This window comes from Sus scrofa, chromosome 2 (genome assembly GCF_000003025.6).
Source record: "Sus scrofa isolate TJ Tabasco breed Duroc chromosome 2, Sscrofa11.1, whole genome shotgun sequence".
NCBI lineage: Eukaryota > Metazoa > Chordata > Mammalia > Artiodactyla > Suidae > Sus > Sus scrofa.
Window position 1 is genome coordinate 72,454,227 of NC_010444.4, and position 23,951 is coordinate 72,478,177.

General features: G+C 47.8%; 1 protein-coding gene across 2 annotated transcripts in view; it reads left to right on the forward strand.

The window, feature by feature from the left end:
* The window catches only part of C3 (complement C3), a 40,153-nt gene extending 22,757 nt beyond the window's left edge, over positions 1–17,396 (forward strand). Inside the window, 20 exon segments of one of the 2 annotated variants that reach the window (NM_214009.1) lie at positions 1,261–1,327; positions 1,454–1,540; positions 2,437–2,640; positions 3,161–3,236; positions 3,535–3,694; positions 4,692–4,790; positions 8,141–8,297; positions 9,990–10,153; positions 11,196–11,354; positions 11,497–11,556; positions 11,680–11,770; positions 11,891–11,942; positions 13,647–13,734; positions 13,849–13,938; positions 15,525–15,630; positions 15,814–15,903; positions 16,068–16,151; positions 16,798–16,881; positions 16,980–17,115; positions 17,197–17,389. In NM_214009.1, coding sequence (NP_999174.1) covers positions 1,261–1,327; positions 1,454–1,540; positions 2,437–2,640; positions 3,161–3,236; positions 3,535–3,694; positions 4,692–4,790; positions 8,141–8,297; positions 9,990–10,153; positions 11,196–11,354; positions 11,497–11,556; positions 11,680–11,770; positions 11,891–11,942; positions 13,647–13,734; positions 13,849–13,938; positions 15,525–15,630; positions 15,814–15,903; positions 16,068–16,151; positions 16,798–16,881; positions 16,980–17,115; positions 17,197–17,338 — 2,196 coding nt within the window. In that variant the 3' untranslated portion in view covers positions 17,339–17,389. 2 annotated transcript variants of the gene reach the window in all.

A 23,951-nucleotide genomic window follows, 5' to 3' on the forward strand; every position in this document is an offset into this window, starting at 1 on the left:
TCCCAAAAGCCAGTGTGCCCATCACTTCACAATTCTGTACTCACTGTGGCTGGTAGCTTGAAAATCACCATGTTGGGAATATTTACACCAAGGAAATTGGCAGCACTACAAATTAGGAACTTTTCTTCCTGAAAAGCTGGATGTTATATATTTACCAACACACCATTGGAGGCATCTTAGTCTGCAAAGGAAAATCTGGGAATTACTACCAGGTGAAAGGAGAATGAGTTCTAGGAAGACAAAAACAGCCACCGTCCACCATGGAGATTTATGTGTAGACACATAAGGGCTTGTAGTGGGCCTTTGATCCTAATTAAGACAGTTCTGATTTTAACTGAGCCCTTACTATGTGCTAGGCACTATGTTAAATACTTGTGTGAATCCTTTCATTTCTTTTGTGAGAGGGGGGTCTTTTTAGGACCACACCTGTAGCATGTGGGAGTTCCCAGGCTAGAAGCTGAACGGGAGCTTCAGCTGCCAGCCTTCGCCTCTGCCACAGCAACGCCAGATCCGAACCACATCTGCAACGCCACACCACAGCCCATAGCAATGCCGTATCTTTAACCCACTGAGCAGGGCCAGGGATCAAACTCGGGTCCTCATGGATACTAGTCAGGTTCATTACCCTGAGTCACAACAGGAACTCCTCATTTCTTTTTTCTTTACTATTTATTCTCATTTGTTTATTTGAAAATGTTGTTTTACTTTTAAATTATTTGTTTTATTTTACAATTTTTATTTTTATTTTAGTTAGCCTATTGAGAGGCACTGGGTTAAAAACAGACTCTGGAACCAGACTCTCAGGTTCAAATCCACACTGTGTTCTACTAGCTATGTGACCTTGGGCAAATGACTTCATCCATCTGTACCCCAGTTCCCCCATCTTGAAAATGGAAGTGATAATAGCAGTATCCACCCCATTGAGTCGTTGTGAGGATTAAATGAATTAACCCCAGTAAAGAAATCTTTTAGGCACATAGGAAGATTTCTATAGATTTTGTTAGGTCATTATTAACTTATAATTTTATTATTAATCTATACAACAATGGGTACGAGGTAGATGTTTATATTATGTCTTTATAAGGAAGAGAGCTGAGGCACAGACAGGTGAAGTAAGTGACTTCCAGTCACACAGCTAAGATCTAGTGGATGCCATCGTGCATATGCTACAGTAATCCCCAGAACAATGCCTCGCTGACCAGCTGTCTGTCTGTCTGTCCTTTTCTTCACGGGACTCCCCCTGCCCCCAACACTATCCAGCCAGAAGGAATGAGAGTCAACAAAACTGTGGTCACTCGCACACTGGATCCAGAACATAAGGGCCAACGTGAGTCAGCCACAGAAGGGGTGAGGGCTGGGTGGTTGAGGCAGGGTAGGGTGGGAGGGGGGTGGTTGAGGCAGGGTAAGAGTGGGAGGGGGCTGGTGCAATGGGTGTCTCCCATTCTCCCGGCAGAGGGAGTGCAACGAGAGGAAATCCCACCTGCGGATCTCAGCGACCAAGTCCCAGACACGGAGTCAGAGACCAAGATCCTCCTGCAAGGTGAGAGGCCCTTGGCTTCGACCCCAGGGGACCCAGAACTGTGTTGGGGGGGCATGAGCCCAGTTCCATCTCATCCCTCCTCCTCTTCAGCTAGAATTTCTCTTTGATCTGCTTCAGGAAGGCTCCAGGCACTATTTAGTTCAGCCAATAGCTTTTGCTGATGAAGAAATTTATTATTTTTTAATGAATTTATTATATTTATAGTTGTACGACGACCACCACAACCCAATTTTATAGGCTTTCCATTCCTAACCCCCAGCACATCCCCTCTCCTCCCACCCTGCCTCATTTGGAAACCATACGTTTTTCAAAGTCTGTGAGTCAGTATCTGTTCTGCAAAGAAGATAGATCATTGTAGCTCTGATAAAGAAATTTAAATAAGAAGCAGTATAGTTCCAGAGCAGAAATTCTGGATCTGATTGCCCTGGATGGGGAACTCGGGCAAGAAGGGACAAGATAGATCTGAAAAGGCACCTTGCAACCTGTAAGGTGTAAAGTTTTGGGAGGAGACCCTTGGTTCCCTCATCTGTGACGGGGGCAAATAACAGTATGGTTACCTAAGGGTTGTTGGGTGGGATTAAATGAGATACTATACAGTGTTCTCTTAGAATAGAGCCTAGCAAATAGCATTAAGCACGATATAAATATTCCTGACTATTGTTACTGGAATTATGTTACCACTGGTGTGTAACGAGAGGAACCAGGGACTGGAAATCCCCTGTGAAGCACAAGCTCACCCCCACCACTCCGCAAATGCAGAATCCCCCTCCAGCTGCTCAGCTCCTCCCATCACATACCCTCCAGCTGTCCCTGACTCCTTTGGCCCTGGCTGGTCAGAGTCTGGAAATGCTGGGGGCAGCCCTGGTCTTGAATGCCATCTTACCGTCTGGCTGCAGGGACCCCGGTGGCCCAGATGGTAGAGGATGCCATCGACGGGGACCGGCTGAAGCACCTCATCCAAACCCCCTCCGGCTGTGGGGAGCAGAACATGATCGGCATGACGCCCACAGTCATCGCTGTGCACTACCTGGACAGCACCGAACAATGGGAGAAGTTCGGCCTGGAGAAGAGGCAGGAAGCCTTGGAGCTCATCAAGAAGGGTATATGCCGCACCTCCTCCTCTGAGCTGTCTAGGCCCCTGAGACCCCGCCCCTCCGAGCCCCCTCCAACCAGAGGCCCCTCCCCTCTAGAGGCCCCACCTCTCTGAGCCCTCTCCAACCAGAGACTCCGCCCCTCTATAGGCACCACCCCTCTGAGCCCCCTCCAACCAGGGGCCCCGCCCCTCCTCTGAGACCACCCCCTTGCTCCTCTCTGAGTCCACCCCCCCCCCCCGCCACTGAGGCCTTCTTGCCCCATTTTGAGAGCCCTTCTGTCTCTGAACCCTCTCTCCTCCAAGAATTCCTTTCCCTTCCTCTATCTGATCCTCCCACTTTCTACTTTAAGCTCCCCTTCCCCACCCCAAACTTGTCCCCTGCTCAGAACCCTCTCTTTCTTCTCTGTACCCCTGTCCCACCTCTCACAGAATCTTTATCCTCTTTCTAAGCCCCTCCCCTCCCTGGCCTACCCATGGTAGCCACCCCCTCCACTCAGCCTCTGTTGACACTTCTCCCTTCTCGGCAGGGTACACCCAGCAACTGGCCTTCAGACAAAAGAACTCAGCCTTTGCCGCCTTCCAGGACCGGCTGTCCAGCACCTGGTGAGTCTCCAAGATCTGCTTGCCCATCCTTAGCCTTGCACCTCCCTGAGCAGGGCCTGGATCCCGGCCTCAGGTGGTCTAGGTTGGCCTCGCCCACACAGCCCTGTGCGACTTGACCCCTCTACTCACGAAGTCAAAACACCAGCCAGATGAGTGGCCTGCATGCCACACCGGGTCCTGAGTTTGGGGAAGAGAAACTGGGCGGACCAGGCCAGGCCCCGCCTCTCTCTGTTCATTGCTTGGCTGGGATGCAGTCTTCGGATCCCAGAGCCAATTGGCTCATGCTCTGTGTCCGCAGGCTGACAGCCTATGTGGTCAAGGTCTTCGCTATGGCAGCCAACCTCATCGCCATCGACTCCCAGGTCCTCTGTGGGGCCGTCAAATGGCTGATCCTGGAGAAGCAGAAGCCTGATGGAGTCTTCGAGGAGAATGGGCCCGTGATACACCAAGAAATGATTGTAAGAGGAAGGGACTCAGAGCAGGCAGGGGGAGAGGGGCATCTGAGCATCACAGGTTAGCGGGGTGGGGGGGTGGGAGGAAGACTCCACCATCCACCCATGGCCCAATCCATTGTGCCAGGGGACAGGGGATAAGGGAGCTGGGAGTGCCACTCCTCCATTGCAAAAAACAAAGACTTGCAGGATCCGGTGCAAAAGGAAAGTTCCCAGGTCACAGAGCTGCTTAGAGCCGTGGTCCTCAAAGTGTGGTCCCCAAGCCAGCAGCATCAGCACCACCTGCAAACTTGTTAAAAATACACATTTTCAGGATGGACTCCAGAGGCACTGAATCAGAAACAATAGGGGCAACGTCTAGAAATTGGAGCTTTAACGCACATATACACACATCTCTGCTGATGCTGGTGTGTGCTGAAGTTGGAGAGTTGCTGCCTTAGCCTGACCTTGCTGGCTTTCACACAGCTTTCTCCTGCCCCCCTTCACACTCTACCTGGACTGCTAGAAGCCTTGCTCTGTCCAGCCACAGGGCCTTTGAACATGCTGTTTCTGCTGCCTAACCTGCTAACCCCTGCCCTCTTTGAGAGTTGACTCCTACTCACTCTTCAGATTGTGGTTCCATCTGTCACCCCTCAGAGACACTTTTCCACGACTGAGTCACTCTTCCACTGTCCATTCTCAATGCCATCTCCACTTCTCCTGCACAGCACTCATCAGTTTGTAATTATATATCTGTGGATGACCTGGTTGGCTCATGTCTGTCTCCCCTACTAGACAGGGAGCTCCATGAGGGCTGGGCTGGGGTCTGGTTTTCTCCCACCATCTTATCCACAGCTCCATCAACATTTGCAGAATGAATGAATGGATACTAAAGAGCTTGGCCCTCTTGGGGAGACCCTGGGGAGAGACCCAGCCCTGCCTTGACCTGCTGATCCTACAGGGGGGTGGTGGGCATGTGGGGACATGATGTTCACCCGCTCCGGGCTTCCTGCTTCCCCTCTAGGGTGGCTTCAAGAACACTGAGGAGAAAGACGTGTCCCTGACAGCCTTTGTTCTCATCGCGCTGCAGGAGGCTAAAGACATCTGTGAACCACAGGTCAATGTAAGTGTCCCTTGCCTCTCCCTCCTCCCCTCCCCTGCTCAGGACACATCAGGTGAGGTATGGATTTGGGGCCATTTCCAGTCCTCCCAGTGTGACAACCACCATCACAGTGGCCATAAGAGTACCTAACATTTATCGAGCCATTAACTAAGATACTCACCTAAAAGCTTCACATGTTTAAGTCCTGTAATCCTTGTAGCAGCCCAAGAGACAGGCTACCCTTATTATCCCCAGTTTTTAGAAGAGAAAACTGGAGCTCCCATCATGGCTCAGCATAAATGAATCTGACTAGTAGCCATGGGGACACAGGTCTGATCCCTGGCCTTGCTCAGTGGGTTAAGGATCTGGCGTTGCTGTGAGCTGTGGTGTAGATCACAGACGAGGCTCGGATCCTGTGTTGCTGTGGTATAGGCTGGCAACTATAGCTCCTATTTAACCCCTAGCCTGGGAACCTCCATATGCTGTAGGTGCAGCCCTAAAAAGACAAAAAAAAAAAAAAAAAAAAAAAAGAGAGAGAGAGAGAGAGAAAATTGAGGCACAGAGAGATCAAAGATCAGGTCCTTTCCGCCTGTTCTCCCATTTCTAGAGAGTCATAGCCAATTTCAGCAGAAGTCCTCTCAGTTTGCTTTCCACAGCACTCCTCCACATGCCTCCTTGCTGCTTCCCTAGAGAAAACTCAAGACACAGAGCTTAAAAAGAGGAGAAAAAAAATCCTCAAGACCATTTCCTTAGTTTAGAGGGTCTTTCAGGGTATTTTTTTAAAGGAGTCCATGATCCCAAAAGGGAAGGGATTTAAAATGTTGACTATTCACTGTCCCCTTTTCCTCTGGCTTTGGTTCTGAAGCAGAGAAGTTTGAAAAGACAGGCTCTGGAGAATCTGTAATCACTCCATCTGCTTTGCCCTGGGATTTTGAGGCTGGGTTGCTTGACTTTAGCTTCCCTACAGGGGAACCTCAGGCTCTCATCTTCAGCCAGCTGCTTCTACCTCCTCAGAACCCCAGAAAAGGGATGGAGGGGAGGGGCCGTTGCCTTTAATGCCCAAAAGGGCCCAGGCCTTCCTGGTTCCAACCTGGAAGATTTGAGAGAAATTATAGTAGAAATGAGACAACACTAGGACTAGGCACGGGGTAGGGGTGGGGATGTCAGAGAGAAGTGACTTCAAAGCCTGACTCTCAGGCACTTCCCCTTCAAGGCCTTAATGTGTGCATCTGTAAAACGGGTATGGTGGTCTTTGTATTGTTTAGGACTCTCTGCATTGTCCTAGATGGAACACAAGTGTGACCCAGATTATGCAAAAATAGGGTATTTATTTTAGGGATCCAAGAATTTATCAAGTGCAACGATAAAAGAGTCCTCAGGGACTCTGCCAGAATGCTTCGTTTTTCACGTCCTCCCATATCTTTCCTTCCCTTCTTGCCTAATAATTCAACTTTCCTGGCCATCCGGCCTGCCTGGCCAAACTGTCTTCCTTGGGGAAATAGACCAAAGCACCAGCAGCAGAATCTCAGTGACAGATTCTGATTGGCTCACCGTGGGTCAGGTGATCACCTGTGGACCAATCAGCTGAGGGAGGCAGTAGGTCTTAGTGGGCAACTATGTGCGCTTCTGGTGCGGCCTTGTGAGTGGAAGTGAGGTGTTCTAACAACAGTCATCGACAGGTGTAGAAGAGATTCCTGGGCAGGCAAAAGGATCATTTCTACTGTAATATAACATTTTTTACTATACATATTATAATGAAGTATGGCATAGGCTGTGGAACCCGACTGCTGGCATTTAAATCAGGAGTATGCTGAACCCATCCGTGTAAAATCTGTAAAACCAGTTGTTAAATTTCCAGGAATTTGCAAGCTGGCTGTTAAACACGATCGTGATTAAATTAAATTATAAACTTACAGTGAAAAACTGTAAACATTAAACAGTAAAAACAGGCGTTCCCGTCGTGACGTAGCGGAAACTAATCTGACTAGGAACCATGAGGTTTCGGGTTCGATCCCTGGCCTGGCTCAGTGGGTTAAGAATCCAGCGTTGCCATGAGCTGTGGTGTAGGTCGCAGATGCGGCTCAGATCTGGCGGTGCTGTGGCTGTGGTGTAGACCGGCAGCTGTAGCTCCAATTAGACCCCTGGCCTGGGAACCTCCATAAGCCTCAGGTGCAGCCCTAAAAAGACAAAAAAGATTTTTAAAAAAAGGACAAAAAAAGGAGTTCCGTGGTGGCGCAGTGGTTAACGAATCCGACTAGGAACCATGAGGTTGCGGGTTCGGTCCCTGCCCTTGCTCAGTGGGTTAACGATTCGGCTTGCCGTGAGCTGTGGTGTAGGTTGCAGACGCGGCTCGGATCCCGCGTTGCTGTGGCTCTGGCGTAGGCTGGTGGCTACAGCTCCGATTAGACCCCTAGCCTGGGAACCTCCATATGCCGCGGGAGCCGCCCAAGAAATAGCAACAACAACAAAAGACAAAAGACAAAAAAAAAAAAAAAAAAAAAAAAAAAGACAAAAAAAAAAGTAAAAACGCAGGTAGTAAACACTTAAAATGTATCACTTCCTAAACATTTTGCTATCTTTTATCATGGTTCTTTTGAGAATTTATGTGTATTGTACTTGTATAGTGGAAATATTATGTAATGTTGAACTACTGCCCATCTCTTCCCAAATCTACATTCAATGATGTGGGTTGATTGATGGATTGAAAGCAGCCATGATAATATTGACATCATAGAAATGACAAACCCTTCAAATTATGTTTTCCCCCAACCCCTATCTTTCTGGGTCACAGCATTTTTCTCTGACAGGAGGATAATGATGAAAATAATACCTACCTCATAGTATATTATGAGATTAAGTGAGCAAGTATATGCCTGGGACATAGTAAGAGCTAGCTATGATGGTGATTACTCTCAGATAAGAAGTGTTCCCTTGGTGAGCTGAATCTGGCTCACACTAGCTCACGAGTGCCTACGGGGGGCATCTCTACCCCACTCCATGTTCAGGGACTTCACATTGGTAGCTTAAAACTGACCATGGTAGAATTTTTACACCACAGTAATTGGTGATGCATAAAGGAGCACCCCTCCCCCAACCCCATGCCTCCATTGGAGAGCTGATTGTTAAACATTCACCAGCACACCATGGGGTATACAGACTGCCCCCCCCATCCCCGCTGCCAGCACATAGTAGGTACTCAGCAACAAAGCAGCTCACAATGAGAAAACTTCAAAAGTAGGTAGTAGATCCAAGGCAGGTCCCAAGGACAGATACCATCCTGGCGCCCAGGAAGTGATGCTTGTGTGATCCTTACTAGTTCTCTGTGGCAGCAACGCCCACTTGATCAGAATACCCAATCCTCTTTCTCATAGAGCCTGTTGCGCAGCATCAATAAGGCAAGAGACTTCCTCGCAGACTACTACCTAGAATTAAAAAGACCATATACTGTGGCCATTGCTGGTTATGCCCTGGCTCTATCTGACAAGCTGGATGAGCCCTTCCTCAACAAACTTCTGAGCACAGCCAAAGGTAAGAGGCAGCCTGGAGAGATAAAGAAGGGGGTGCATGGCTAGGGTTTGAGGGTGGTCCTCTCAAGCTGGGATGCATGCCTCTAAGCTGCACTGGGATGTGCATCTCCAAGTGGAGCTGGGCTGGATGGCTCTACAAGGTGAAAAGCTCTCATTGTAAACCACACAGGAAGGCTCACTGCATAATTCATGACAGCAGTGAGGTGTCATTAAGAACATGGGCTCTGACCTCAGGCAGACTGAAACCGAAACCCCACTCAGCCACTTTCTCACTGCCTGACCTTGGACAAGTCATTTAACTTCTCTGGACCTTAGTTTCCTCATCTTAATACCTACATCGCAGGGTGGTCATGAAGATTAAATGTATAATGCAAGTAGAAGAGAGTCTAGCACACAGTAAGAGCTCTGTCACTGATACCATTAGTGCCTTTAATTTTATTTTAATTTTTGTCTTTTTAGGGCCACACCTGCCGCATATGGAAGTTCCCAGGCTAGGGGTTAAATTGGAGCCACTGCTGCTGGCCTATGCCACAGCACAGCAATGCAGGATCCGAGCCATATATGCAACCTAGCTCACGGAAATGCCAGATCCTTAACCCACTGAGCAAGGCTAGGGATTGAACCCGCATCCTCATGGATCCTAGTCAGATTCATTAACTGCTGAGCCACAAAGGGAATCCACCTTCAATATTGTTAAAAATATTATCATTATCTGAAAGCATAGGGAACTTAGCACAGTGCCTAGCACAGAGTGAGTGCTTAATTTTTGGTCCCAGCTGATGACACTGTATCATGTTTGCACTCACTGATGTGACATATCTCAAGTAATGGAATGTAACATATACAAAAGTCATTTAACACAAGAATAATTTATTGGTGGTGGCCGGCTCTCCTCCACACAGAGATGCAGAGATCTAGGCCTCTATCTTTTCATAGCTCTGCCGCTCAGAATCCATCCATGTAAGCTGAGGGGGAAATAGTCAGGAAGACTGTGCAAGGGAGGTGGACCAAACATGGAAGGGGTCCCATCATTGCTGTGCACATTCCATTGGTCAAAGCTTAGTTATGTGGCCATACCTACCTGCAAAGGCATCTGGGAGATGTAGTCCAACTCTGTGCCCAGGAAGAGGAGGGTATGATTCTTAGTGACAGCCTCTGCCATCAGTATTTTCTTAGGCACTTGTGACATACAGTGAATACAGTGCAGCCCTTCCCATTATGGCCTCACACCTCAGTTGAGGAGGGAAAATGAATTAATAGATTACTGTAGAACATTATAGCATTGGGATAGTAGAAGCACAGGATGCTTTAACGGACAGGAGGAAGAAGGGCCTCACTTCCTCTTAGGGTGCCATTGAAGCTGAATTGTGCGGGGTGAGAATTAACCACAGGTAGATGGAGAAAAATTGCTCCAAGTAGAGGGAACAGAATATGCAAAGGCTCATAGGTTTAAAAAAAAAAAGAGCAAGTTTAGGGAATCTCCTGCAGTGGGGCTGCAGTTGAGAATTCAAATGGAGGAGTGAGGGTTGATGAGGGAAGAGAGCAAGGCAGAAGACAGCAGATTGAGGGTCTTGAATGTGGGCCAGGACACTTGAAAACCAAGTCCAGTATGAGTCTTTTATTTTTTTTCTGAGCTTTCTCTGAGCTATTTACAGGCTGAACAGAGCATTGAGAGTGGGGGTTCTCTCTGCAGAAAGGAACCGCTGGGAGGAACCTGGCCAGAAGCTCTACAATGTGGAGGCCACATCCTACGCCCTCTTGGCTCTGCTGGTAGTCAAAGACTTTGACTCTGTCCCTCCTATTGTGCGCTGGCTCAATGAGCAGAGATACTACGGAGGTGGCTATGGATCTACCCAGGCAAGTAGCCCCACCCCCACCCCACCTCCACCCCAGGCACCTGCATCCCAACCTCTTCTGGCCTCCCACTAGCCTTCTGGAGTAGGCACTGAGACCAAGAGAGGTAGGTCTTCTGTCCCATAAGCCAGGATGGTTGGAATGAAGTTGAGAAATCTTTTTTTCCCCCCTTATAAACCCATCTCTGGATCTAGACTACATTCTGAGTGCTCCAAGCTGTGTTCTGAGCCTCTCTTTCCCTCTTGACATCTAGGTCATGTTCTCAGGGCTCAGGTTCAGATGTGAGCCTCTCTCTCCCCCTGGTTCCCCAGTTCCACCAGATTCCCTATCTTATCCTGTCTCACTGGTAGGTTCTAGATCCTGTTCATCTCACCAGACCCCCAATATTACCTTGTCTCATTGGTAGGTTCTAGACTGGATTTTTAGTTGTTCTGGGCCATTATCCAAGCTTCTTTCTCTCACTTGTGGGATCTAGACCATGTTCTCAGCTCCTTCAGGCTCTCAATATTACCCTGTCTTACTGTGAGTTCTAGAAAAGGGTCTCAGCTATTCTAGCCCCCAGTAGGTTCTAGACCATGGGTTCTTTAGCCCCCTTTATTTCTAGTGGGCTCTCAATCACATTCTCAGTGTTTGGGATTCCAAATCAGATGCTCAGTGTTCCCAACTTTACTCTTTTTTAATGAGTGGGTTCTAGACATATTCCCAGCACTTCTAGACTCTTGTCTTAGATGCTCTCCTCTAGATGGGTCTAGACTACTTTCTCACTGTGGCTAGACTTTCAGTCTTATGTCTGCCCTTTCTGGTGAATTCTAGACATGTTCCCCATGTCTCCAAGCTCTTGTCTGAACCCCTCTCACTCAGAGAGTTCTAGAACATGTCCTCAGTAGCCAACAACCCTCGATCTTGTTCTTGAAGGCCACAATGGGTGGGTTCAAGGCCACAGTTTCAGGGCCCCAGCTCTGATCTGAGACTCTTCATCCCTCAGTGGGGTCTAACAACTTTCTTGTTGCCCAGATTCACCCTCTTTCTCTGTCATGGGTAACAGGCCACTTTCATGGTGTTCCAAGCCTTGGCCCAATACCAGAAGGATGTCCCTGATCACAAGGATCTGAACCTGGATGTGTCCATCCACCTGCCCAGCCGCAGCGCTCCAGTCAGGCATCGTATCCTCTGGGAATCTGCTAGCCTTCTGCGGTCAGAAGAGGTACAGCCACCTGACCAAACCCTCATCATTTTCAACCTCCATGTGAATTTGCAAGGAGGCAGAAGGGAGGGCAAAAGACCATCACAGCCAGGGGAAGGCTTTGTTCCTAATGCTTTCTCTTCTCTCTCCCCACTCCTTGCAGACAAAAGAAAATGAGAGATTCACATTAATAGCTGAAGGGAAAGGGCAAGGCACCTTGTCGGTAAGAAACGAGGACCCATACCTGCTGGACTCACTGCCTTTCCTAGACTCCTCTGCCCCCGAGGCACCCTTTCCTCCCCAAGTCAAGTGGGCTGACACCTTGTCTCCCTTCCCATCTCACCAGGTGGTGACCATGTACCACGCCAAGACCAAAGGCAAAACCACCTGCAAGAAGTTTGACCTCAAGGTTTCCATACATCCAGCCCCTGAACCAGGTAAAAGGTGTACAGACCCTATCTATCGACCCCTCCCCACACCATTCTAAGGTCTTCCTCCTTCCTGGATCAGAACCCAGGAACTTCTCCCTCCCACCCTTTTGTCTTCTGTGTTTCTAGTGAAGAAGCCTCAGGAAGCCAAGAGCTCCATGGTCCTTGACATCTGTACCAGGTAAGAGATGGCTCATTGGGGTTCATCCTGGCCAGCCCCTGTCTCTGGCAAGACTTCTTACAAATAATAACTGTGATGCCTAATGCTTTCTGCGAGTGTATTTTACATCTAGTCCTGTGCTAAGTACCCACAGGAGGCAGAGAGTTTCTCATGATGCATGGCATTGAGAGACTGGCAATGACCATGTAAGCTGAGGCTGTGCCAATCGATCTTATCTATGAAGTTACAATTATTCCATGACCTTTAAGAATTTGGATCACAACATCAAAAACTCTCCTCCCACCAGTTACAAAGGCCTAGAGAAATGCAAGTGTAGTTAGATGAATATTTGTTGAGTACACTGGGATGTTGATCGCAGACGCGGTTCAGATCCAGTGTTGCTGTGGCTGTGGTGTAGGCTGGCAGCTGTAGCTCCAATTCAACCCCTAGCCTGGGCACCTCCACATGACACAAGTGCGGCCCTAAAACGACAAAAACAAACAAACAAACAAAGCACTGCGGTTGGGACAGTGCCCCCTTTCTTCTCTTTGTATAACTTTTGATTTCAAGCCAGCATCTTTTTATGCCATCGTGAATTGTCATGTTCCCTTCCAAGTTTGAGTCAGCTTCCACCATTTACGCCTTTGAGTTTCCAGTGTCAAGGAAATAACCAAGAGTCCCTTCAGTGTCATGGTTCTTGCCAGTGTCACATCCTCTGGGACATCGACATCCTCCTTGTCACAACCACTTTCCTCCTTTATGTTGCTAAGTTTGCCTCACTAAGTTCCTCCAGCCACAGAGCTAGTCTTGCAAAAGGCAGCTGGGCCAACCTCCCCGAGGTCTGCTAATTTTTTCTCTAACTCCATTTATGTTCTATTCAAATTTTACTGCCAGTGTTATCACTCCTCATTTCGTTGCTGCACTTTTATCTTTGTGGACCAATTCCCTTTTTCAGGTATCCATTTTCATAAAAGGCCACGTGGTTTTTTCACTGTAAGACTGAGAAGTAACACAACTACACGCTTTGCTGCCTGAGTGTGAACTGAATAATGATGCTCAGGGACCTGTCACTGATGGACTTTGAAAGAAGTAAAGTGATTGGTCCTTGGCTGTGATGTGCATCTGTTATTTACGTAGTGATTAGTGGAGTGATGAGCTAGCAACAAGATTTGTACTTTATGTAATTACTCACAAGTGATACCGTGAAATCTGAACCATGGTGAGAGTTCCCTGGTGGCCTAGTGGTTAGAATTTGGCTCTTTGACTGCTGCAGCCTAGGTTCAATCCCTGGTCTGCAAACTGAGATACCACGTCAAGTCACTGCATGACAAAAAAAAAAAAAAAAAAAAAAGAAAAAGAGAAGAAAAAAGAAACCTGAACCATAGTGCTAGGGGATATTATTGACCTAGACCATGGTAATAGAATCATACAAAGTGAGACCCGGCCACATTCTTATCTTCATTTTCTAGAACTGAGGCACAGAGAGGTCAAGTGATTCATCAAATATTACACAGAGCTGGGATTTGAACCCAAGCAGTTGGACTCTAGAACCTGAGCAATTAATCACCTTGACCATTATGCTACCTTTTCTTTATTCCTTTTGGGAAAGTGTTTCCTAAAGTATAACATCTTTCTATGCTGCTATGTGAGATCTAGATACAACTCCCTTGTCCAGGCACTGATCCCCACCCTGGGGCCCAACTCCTCTCCCCCTGCCCCATCCAGGTACCTTGGAAACCAGGATGCCACTATGTCAATCCTGGATATATCCATGATGACTGGCTTCTCTCCTGATACTGAAGACCTCAAACTGGTATGAAGGTCTTGGGCTCAGGAGCTGGGATCCATGGGAAGGAGCCTGGGGTCTGGAAGAAGCTGGAGGGAGGGGGATGCGGGAGGGATTTTCACAAGCCCCACTCTTTCCCAGCTGAGCACTGGTGTGGACAGATACATCTCTAAGTATGAGCTGAACAAAGCCCTCTCCAACAAAAACACCCTCATCATCTACCTGGACAAGGTAAGGCTTCCTTTGATATCTTGACCCCCTACTTGGCTGGCCTTACCTTCTCCACTCCACTAGCCTTTGTCTGTGGGTCAGACCAGCTCTGGGCTGGGGGATACAGGATCTGTGCTGCTGGACATGGGAGAAAGGGGCATGGAAAACAAAGTGGTTGACCTGGGTCAACAAGGTGGTCAACCTGGGTCAACAAGGTGGTCATCCCAGGTCAGCAAGTGATCAACAAGGTGGTCAACCTGGGTAACAAAGTGTTCAACTCATCTATAGCATCTCACCTTTGGACCACTCATGTTCTAACCTGATTTTTCACTTGCTTCCTCCAACTTCTTCTCATTAGAGTCTTAAACCATCACGGGGTTAAAATATATATATATATATGGTTTCCAAAAAAAAAAGTGTCCAGTAGAGAGAAAGGACTTCCCTTGCTCCCCAACCTCTGCACGTCTCCCCTCTTAATTTCTCTCCATCTAGCTTTCTCTTGCTCTCTTTATCTCTAACATGATTTGAGCTTCCTTCCCTGTCCTGCTTATTTCTCTCCGTCCCCCATCTTCATATCTTCCCTGCTAACTCCCAATACCCTCAGTGACCCTCACCCTGTATTAGTCAGCATAAGTAACAGTAGCTACTATAATAAAACCCCCCAAGAACATAAGGGTTTCAACATAAGAGACTTGGATTTCTCGTTCATGTAAAGTCCAGTCGGTATGGGAGGGGATGAGGGAGGCCTTCTGTTTCATGAGGTCACTCAGGGGTCCAAGTACCTTCCATCTCGAGATTCTATAATCCCTAGGATTTTGGAATCCTCTGCTGGATCCAGTCTTTCTAGAAGAAGAGCAGATTGTGCAGGAGATGGGGTTTTTTTAATATCTTTTTTGTATTTTAATTTTTTTGTACTTTTCAACTTTTATAATTTCAACCTTCCAAATTTCAGAGCACAGTGAAGGAGCACCATATACCCTTGACCCAAATTCACTGATTGTTAGCCTTTTCCTCCAAATATACATCTCTCACATATACATAGGTGTATGTACATATGTATGTATATCTGTTTCCTTCCTTCCCTTCCTTTTATTTTGTCCAGCTTTATTGTGATTTAATTGGCATGTAAAATTGTGTAGGTTTCAGGTGTACAGTATAATGATTTTATGTGTATATATATTAGAAAATGATTACCACAATAAACATAGTTACATCCAGAACCTCACATAGTTATAATGTGTATGAGTGGTGAAAACTTTTAAGAGGTACTCATTTAGCAACTTTCAGAAATCTCATGCTGTCTTGTTAGCCATAGAATATGTATCAGGACATAGACAGCAATTGTGGGCCAGAACTCAATCCCATGGTCACACAGAACTGAAAACAGGCTGAGAAGTGTAATCTAGGCATGAGCCTTGGAGGAAAAAAAAAGGAATTTGTTGAACTGCTCATTAATCCTTTTGCAAAGATTCCTACCCCCTCCCCATCTTCCCCATTCATATCCATCCTTGGTCCCTCAGTTTCTCCACCACTGCCCGAACCCTCAGGACCCCATGATGGATTTCCTCCCATGTTGCCCTCCTGACCAGCTTCTTCTCTCTTCCCAGATCTCACACACCCTGGAGGACTGTATATCCTTCAAAGTTCACCAGTACTTTAATGTGGGGCTTATACAGCCTGGGTCAGTCAAGGTGTACTCCTATTACAACCTGGGTGAGCAGTCATCCCAGAGCCTGGGGTCCTAGGGTCCCACGGATCTGGGAATTAGGGCCCTGAGGGTACCAGGGTTGGGGACCCAGGGTCCACAAGTCTGATGGACTGGAGTTGGGAACTTGAACCCCCAGGTGTTGTCGGTGGGACAGAAGGCTGACCCCTCCCCATCACTTCTGCCCACAGATGAGTCTTGCACCCGGTTCTACCACCCCGAGAAGGAGGACGGGATGCTAAACAAACTCTGCCACAAAGAAATGTGTCGCTGTGCTGAGGGTGGGTGCGCAGGCGCCAGGAGGGTGGCCACGCCCACTTGAGACCCCACCCCGACCCCCGCTCCCAGGGAGGGCGGGGACGGTGTGTGACCCGAGAGCTCCGCCGGCCCAGAGCAAGAAACTAAACTTAGACTACGTCCCCCATCCATTCGCCACCCCCTGCAGAGAACTGCTTCATGCACCATGACGAAGAGGAGGTCACCCTGGACGACCGGCTGGAAAGGGCCTGCGAGCCCGGCGTGGACTATGGTGAGGGGGTGGGGTCCACGCATGCGTGACATGTGTGCACAACAGGTGTGCTGGCAGGTGTGGTCATGGCTGCATGTGTCTATGGTTGTGGATGACTGGTGTGTGTGTCTGTGTGTGTATGTTTTGTGTTGTGAGAGGCTGTGATTGCACGAGGAACCCTGGTCATGAGTGGGATGGGTATGTGGGAGTGTGTGAGAGAAGGTGGTTGTGAGTGGCTATGGTTGTGTACATGGCTGTCTGGTGGGGAGGCGCATTTGTCTGAGATGGTGATTGTGGGAGTAGCTGTCGTTGTGCTTGTGACTGTTGTGGTGAGCGGCTCTAGTTTGTGTGCTTGGCTGCCTTTGGGACTGTAGTTGTGTTTGTGCATCATTGTCTTGGTTATATGAGAGGATGATTGTAGGTCTCAGTGGAGAGGAGTGGCTGTCGAGGTGTATACGGCGGTGGTTGTGGACGCTGTGTAATTTTGTGCATGGCTGGGGGTGTGGCTGTTTGTGTTCCGGGGTGGAGGTGGGGAGGCAGATAGGAACTGGAGGGTGCCTGGCTCTGATCCTGCATGTGTCTGCTTGAGAGGAGCCATAGGCCCAGGTGAGGGCACCCCAGGGTCAACCCAGCCCAGGACCCACGCTGTCCTCCTTGCCCTCAACAGTGTACAAGACCAGACTTCTCAAGAAGGAGCTGTCAGATGACTTTGACGATTACATCATGGTCATCGAGCAGATCATCAAATCAGGTGAACCCGGTGCTCTGTTTGCTCTCTTTCGGCCTCCCCCTCTGTCTCCCTCTCCCCCCCCCCCCCGCCAGCTCAGCTTCCCTTTCCCTCCCCTCCAGGCTCCGATGAAGTGCAGGTTGGACAGGAGCGCAGGTTCATCAGCCACATCAAATGCAGAGAAGCCCTCAAACTAAAGGAGGGGGGACACTACCTTGTGTGGGGAGTCTCCTCCGACCTGTGGGGAGAGAAACCCAAGTGAGTGCCCGCCCTGCACCTATGTGAGGCCGCCCCCCCGCCCCTCCCCTCCCCCTCCTGACCTGTCTCCCTTTCCCCCAGCATCAGCTACATCATTGGGAAGGACACCTGGGTGGAGCTGTGGCCTGATGGTGATGTATGCCAAGATGAGGAGAACCAGAAACAGTGCCAGGACCTGGCCAACTTCTCTGAGAACATGGTCGTCTTTGGTTGCCCCAACTGATGCCACTCCCCCACAGTCTACCCAATAAAGCTCCAGTTATCTTTCACATTTCCCCCCACATCTGAAGGTCTTTTTTTTTTTTTTTTTTTTTTGAAGGTCTTTGAGAGGGGAAAAGAGGCAGCTGTGATCCCGCCACTGCCTCACCCACAGCTCAGGTTCATCCTACTGAAACTCCACCTGCTTCCCACTTCATCCCCTCCAGCAGTTCACCCGGCTTCCTGGCCTCAAGTGCATGTACCTGCCTTACCTGCACCTAGCGGGCAGTACATCTGCAGCTTCCCCTGCATCTCCCCTGCACCCCCATCCTTACCCAAATTCTCATTTACATTCTCACCTGCATCCTCCCCAGCAGCTCACTGTCCCTTCACCTGAGCTTTCACCACCTTGCTTACCTACCTCCTTATTTCATCCTCACCTGAGCTTTTCCCAATAGTCTCAGCTGAATCTTCACCCTCTCTCACCTGCACACTCAACTGTATCTGCCTGCATTTTCTGCATCTTCCCTGCTTCCCCCACCTACATCTTAATCTGTAAACTTAACTGTATCTCTACCAACATTCTTTCCTTTATTCTCACCTTGTCTTTCTACCTGTATCCTTACCTGTATTTTCTCTGCATCCTCCTCAGGGTGAGGAACTGCATCTTTGCCTACATCCCTCTCTAGTCTCTTTCCTGTGTTCTCACCAGCATCCTTAGCTACATTCTCACCTGCATCTTCCCCTGCATCTTTTTTTTGCTTTTTTTTTTTTTTTGCTTTTTTTTTTTTGCTTTTTAGGGCCACACCCACAGCATATGAAGGTTCCCAGGCTAGAGGTCTAATTGAAGCTACAGCTGCCGGCCTACACCAGAGCCACAGCAACGCCAGATCTGAACCATGTCTGCGACCTACACCACAGCTCATGGCAACGCCAGATCTTTAACCCACTGAGCGAGGGCAGGGATCGAACCCACAATCCCATGGTTCCTAGTCAGATTCATTTCCGCTGCGCCATAATGGGAATTCCTTCCCCTGCATCTTTACCTGTGGCTTCACCAGCACCAGAACCCTCTGGTCCTGCTCTGCCTTCTAACCCTCATGCTCACCTGCATCCTTACCAGCCACCTCACCTTCATCCCGTTTGACCTCATCCACAACACAACTCAACGCTCACTCCATTTTCTAGCTCACCTGTATGTCATCTGCCGTTCTCTGGACTTGCCCCATCTTCCTGGTTTCCACGTTCTAAATGGGCCTGAACAGACTGGTAGGATTGTGTGAGGTGGCTCTGCGAGGAGGGGGAGGGGGTGGTGGTGTTTCCGGCTAGAGCCCTGAGGGAGCCAGAGAATGAGTCACCAGTTAAGGAAGGCGTACAGGGGCTATTGTGGCTACAGCCTCACCAGAAACTCATGGTGGGGCAGTAGGCACAGATGAGTGAGGCCACTGGCAGTCAAGGGCCCCCAAGTGCCTCTTTTAACTCCACCTGTGACCCCTTGAGGACTGTTGAGGGTGGGATCTAGGCTCTGGCTCTGGGTCAGGTCATCACGGGAAAATCCCTCTGAACGTGGACCCCAGCATAGCCCCCCTCCTCAAGAACTCAGGTCCTGGAAACCCCCACCTCCAATTCCAGGATTGCAGGGAAAATCCACTCACAGCCCACCCCCACTCCCTCCAACCCCCAATTGCCAGAGACCCCCATCAAGGGGAGACTCAAGATCCTCATCACTCACTAGGTGTCCCTGCTGACATCTGCCAGGGCCCCCTGCCCTCTTTTTTTTTTTTTTTTTTTTTGTCTTTTTTTCTTTTCCAGGGCCCTACCCATGGCATATGGAGGTTCCCAAGCTAGGGGTCGAATAGGAGCTGTAGCCACTGGCCTACGCCAGAGCCTGAACAACGCGGGATCCAAGTCGTGTCTGCAACCTACACCCCAGCTCACGGCAACGCTGGATCCTTAACCCACTGAGCGAGGCCAGGGATCGAACCCGCAACCTCATAGTTCCTAGTCGGATTCGTTAACCACTGATCCACCAGGGGAACTCCCCCCCACCCCCCACCTTCTTTTATATCCCATTTTTCATTTTGTTTCTTGCTCACTTCCCCTTCCTTCTGCCCTGGAATTGATTTTCTTTATTTCTTTAATGCATGGGGTGTTGGGTTTTTTGAGTGCCTATGGTTCTAGGCTGTGAACAGCAAAGACAGCATGGATTTGATTTCAGACAATGAGGGTGTCCAAAAAGGAAAGAATAGGCAACGTGAGGAAGTCTGCTTGTGATGGGGCCACCAGCAACTCCCTTGGATTGAGGGATGGCTCATTTCATGTGTAAATTTCACTAGGCTGTGGTGAGCAGTTGTTTTGTCAAACACCAGTCTAAATGTTGCTATGAAGGGATTTTTTTTTTCACTCTTTAATTTTTTTTAATTTAATTTTATTTATTTATTTATTTATTTTGCTTTTTTTAGCTTTTTTAAGGCTGCACCCACGGCATATGGAAATTCGCAGTCTAGGCATCAAGTCAGAGCTGTAGCTGCCGGCCTACATCAGAGCCACAGCAATGCCAGATCACAGCTGCATCTGCGACCTACACCACAGCTCACGGTAATGCCAGATCCTTAACCCACTGAGTGAGGCCAGGGATTGAACCTGCATCCTCATAGATCCTAGTTGGATTTGTTACCACTTAGCCGCAATGGGAACTCCTGAAGGGATTTTTTAAAGGTGTGACTCACACCTACAGTTAGTTGACTTTTAAAGCAGATTACCCTTGGAGTTCCCTGGTAGTCTAGTGGTAAAGGACTGTGTTATCAGTGCTGTGGCTTGGGCTACCGCTGTGGCTTGAGTTCGATCCCCAGCCCAGAAACTTCCACATACTGCAGCACGGCAAAAAAAAAAATAAATAAAAACAAAAGCAGATTACCCTTGATAATGTGGGTGGGTCTTGTCCAATCAGTTGAAGGACTGAAGAGAAAAAAATAGGTTTCCTGAGGAGAAGAGAATTCTAGATGGCAGCATAGAAGTTCTTCCTGAGTTTCTAGCCTTTAGAGTCAAGACCATAACATCAGCTCTTAACTGAATCTCCAGCCTGCTGGCTTGTCCTACAGATGTCAGACTTACCAAGCCACAAGATTGCATGAACCAATCTCTCTCTCTCTAAAAGATAAATAGAAAGATAGATAGATAGATAGAAAGATAGATAAATAGATACCTATTAGGTAGAGATAAAGATATATTATTGGTTCTATTTATCTGACAAACCCTTTCTAATACAGATGGTTAGGGAAGGCTTCTCCGAGGAGGGGGGGGTTCTTCGGTCAAGACATAGATGACAAAGAGGAGCCAATCATGGGGGCTCTGGAAAGGATTGCTCCACCCAGAGAGAACAGCAAGTGCCCTAGATGCCTGGGGCAGAGTGACTAGAGTGCCAAGGGCTTCATGATAATGAAGACCAACCCCCCAAAAAAGGAGCTCTCTCTGTGGTGCAATGGAATCAGCAGTATCTTGGGAACCACTGGAACATGGGTTCGATCCCAGGTCCAGTACAGTGGTTTGGGAATCTGACATTGCCGTAGGTAGGTCTGGGTTGTGACTGTGGCTCTGATCCCTGGCCTGGGAGTTCCATATGCCACCAGGAGGCCAAAATTATCCCACCCCAAAAAGACAGTAAAGACCGCTTAGTGTCTATTCTTAGCTCAGAGAACAGTCTTTCTTCTCTAAAGGGCCATATAGTAAATATTTTAGCCTTTGAGGACTGAGAGATAAAATCAAGGATATTGTGAAGGTACGTACAAAATGAGAGGAAGCTTCCACCCTGCATATGCCCCTTTTGCTGGGGATGGGCCCTCCGGGATGAAGGGCATGATTTTTGCCCAGCTGCTGGGGATATTCTATGGATGAAGAGTGGTGGACCTGAGGCTTGGAGACCCAGTGGAGAGGGACAAGGTGACCACCCAGGCCAGTTTCTCTCTGCTCCAGTGATACTTAGATCCTAGCCAACCTCTCTCTCCTGAAGCCCATCTGCCTCATATGGATGAGCTGGCTGGAATTGAGGCAACAAGCTGAATCACCAGATCCCAGAATGAGATGCATCCATTCACTGCCCAGCAGTTGCTGACAGAGGACACTCCAACATGTAGGTGGCAGCCAGTGTGACCAGGACAGGGTGTGGACAGTGGCAAGTGTTGGCTGCTGGCCAGGGAGGTGGCCTCTGGGATCAAAATGGGGAACAGGAGCCAGAGGAAGATGCCGCATCTGTGACTCCACAGCTCACTAATGGGCCAGCCATCATGAGGAACTCCCGTGACTGTACAGAAACAGGAGCTTGGCAAGATTTAGCTCATGAGCCTTAATTTACTAACCCCCATAAGCTCAATGAGAGGCCATTAGAAAATTTTAAACATGGAAGAGAGCTGACATGTGTTTAAAAAGCTGATGCCAGAAGTTCTGATCCTAAACATCTGCCTCAAAGAATTCAGACCTGGTACCCAGACAAATACACGCACACACATGCTTGTAGCAGCCCTGTTCATAATGACCAAAAGACAGAAATAACTTAAATGTCCATTAATGGGTGAATGGATAAGTAAAATGTAATCCATCCATACAATGGAATATTATGCAGCCTTAAAAAGGAGTAAAGCACTGACACATGCCATGATGTGGATGAACCCGGAAAACATTATGCTCAGTGAATGAAGCCAGACACAAAAGACCACTGGTATGTTTGTTTGTTTGTTTGTTTGTTTGTTTTTTAAATGTCCAGAACATGTAAATGCATAGAGCAAGATAGACTAGTGGTTGCCAGGGTCTTGTAGGGTTGGGGGTTGAGGAGTGACTGCTTAATGGTTATAAAGCTTGCTTTTTGTGTGTATGGCTGTGTCCATGCTGTGTGGAAGTTCCCAGCCCAGGGAACAGCAGTAGCCTGAGCTACAGCAGTGACAACATGGAATCTTAACTGCCAGGTCACCAGGGAACTCTCTATAAGGCTTACTTTTGAGGCATTGAAGTTCTTAGGAACTAGATAGAGTTACACAACATTGTAAATGCATGAAATGACACTGAGTGGCTCACTTTAAAATGGTTCATTTTATATTGTATGAATTTACCTCAATAAAATAAAATAAATAAGCAAAGTCACACCAGCTCTAGAATTCACTACAGAATGAATTATAAGGTGGCAAAAATAAAGCAGGATGTCCAGTTGGGAAGCTACTGCAACAGTCCAAGCAAAGCAGTGATGGGTGCCTTAGTGTCTTGGTCCATTTGGGCTGCTATAACAAGATACCAATTGAGTAGCTTAAACAACAGACATTTATTTCTCATAGTTCTAGAGGCTGGAAGCCTGAGATTGGGGTGCCTACCTGGCTGAGTTCCGGTGAGAGCCCTCTTCCTGTCTTGTACATGGCCTCCTTCTCTCTGTGTCCTTACATGGCAGAGAGGGAGAGAGGGCATATCTCACATCTCACCTTATAAGGGCACTAATCCCATTGAGGAAGGCTCTACCCTAGTGCCTCAGCACCTCCCAAAGGCCCCACCCTTAAATACAATTACACTGGGGATTAGGGCATCAATAAATCAATTTGGGGTGTCACAAACATTCAGTCCAAAGCACTTAGCGAGGGTGGTAGCAGTGGGGATGGAAACAGGTGGCTGGATTTGAGATCTGGTTTAGAGGTTGAATCAAAGGGCTTGCTGAAACATAAGGCAAAGCACCATAAAACTCCTAGAAGAGAATATAGGCAAAACATTCTCTGACTTAAACTGGTACAGATGTTTTCTTAGGTCAGTCTCCTAAGGCAATAGAAACAAAACCAAAAATAAACAAATGGGACCTAATCAAACTTACAAGCTTTGCACAGCAAAGGAAATCATTAAAAACAACAACAACAACAACAATGAAAAGACAACCTATGGATAGTTGCAAATGATGTAGTGGACCAGGGCTTAATCTCCAAAATATACAAAGAACTCATACAACTCAAAAACAACAACAAAAAACCCAACTGAAACAAAACAAAAAAAACAATTGAAAAATGGTCAGAAGACCTAAATAGATATTTCTCCAAAGAAGACATCCAGATGACCAGTAGGCACATGAAAAAATGTTCAACATCACTAATTAATAGAGAAATGCAAATCAAAACCATAATGAAGTACCACTTCACAACAGTCACAATGACCACCATTAATAAGTCTACAAATAGCAAATGCTGAAGAGGCTGTGGGGAAAGGGAATCCTCCTACACTGCTGGTGAGAATGTAAATTGGTACAACCACTATGGAAAACAGTGTGGAATTTCCTCAGAAAACTGAATGCAGAACTACCATATGATCCAGCAATTCTACTCCTGGGCAAACATCCAGACAAAACTGCAATTCGATTGCACCCCTATGTTCATAGCAGCACTAGTCACAAAGCCAAGACAGGAAACAACCTACATGTGCATCAACAGATGAATGGATAAAGAAGATGTGGTACATATATACAACAATACTACTCAGCCATAATGAAGAACAAAATAATGCCATTCACAGCAAGATTGGTACAACTAGAGATTCTCATACTAAGTGAAGTAAGTCAGAAAGAGAAAGACAAATGCCATAGGATTTCACTTACGTGTGGAACCTAAAATATGACACAA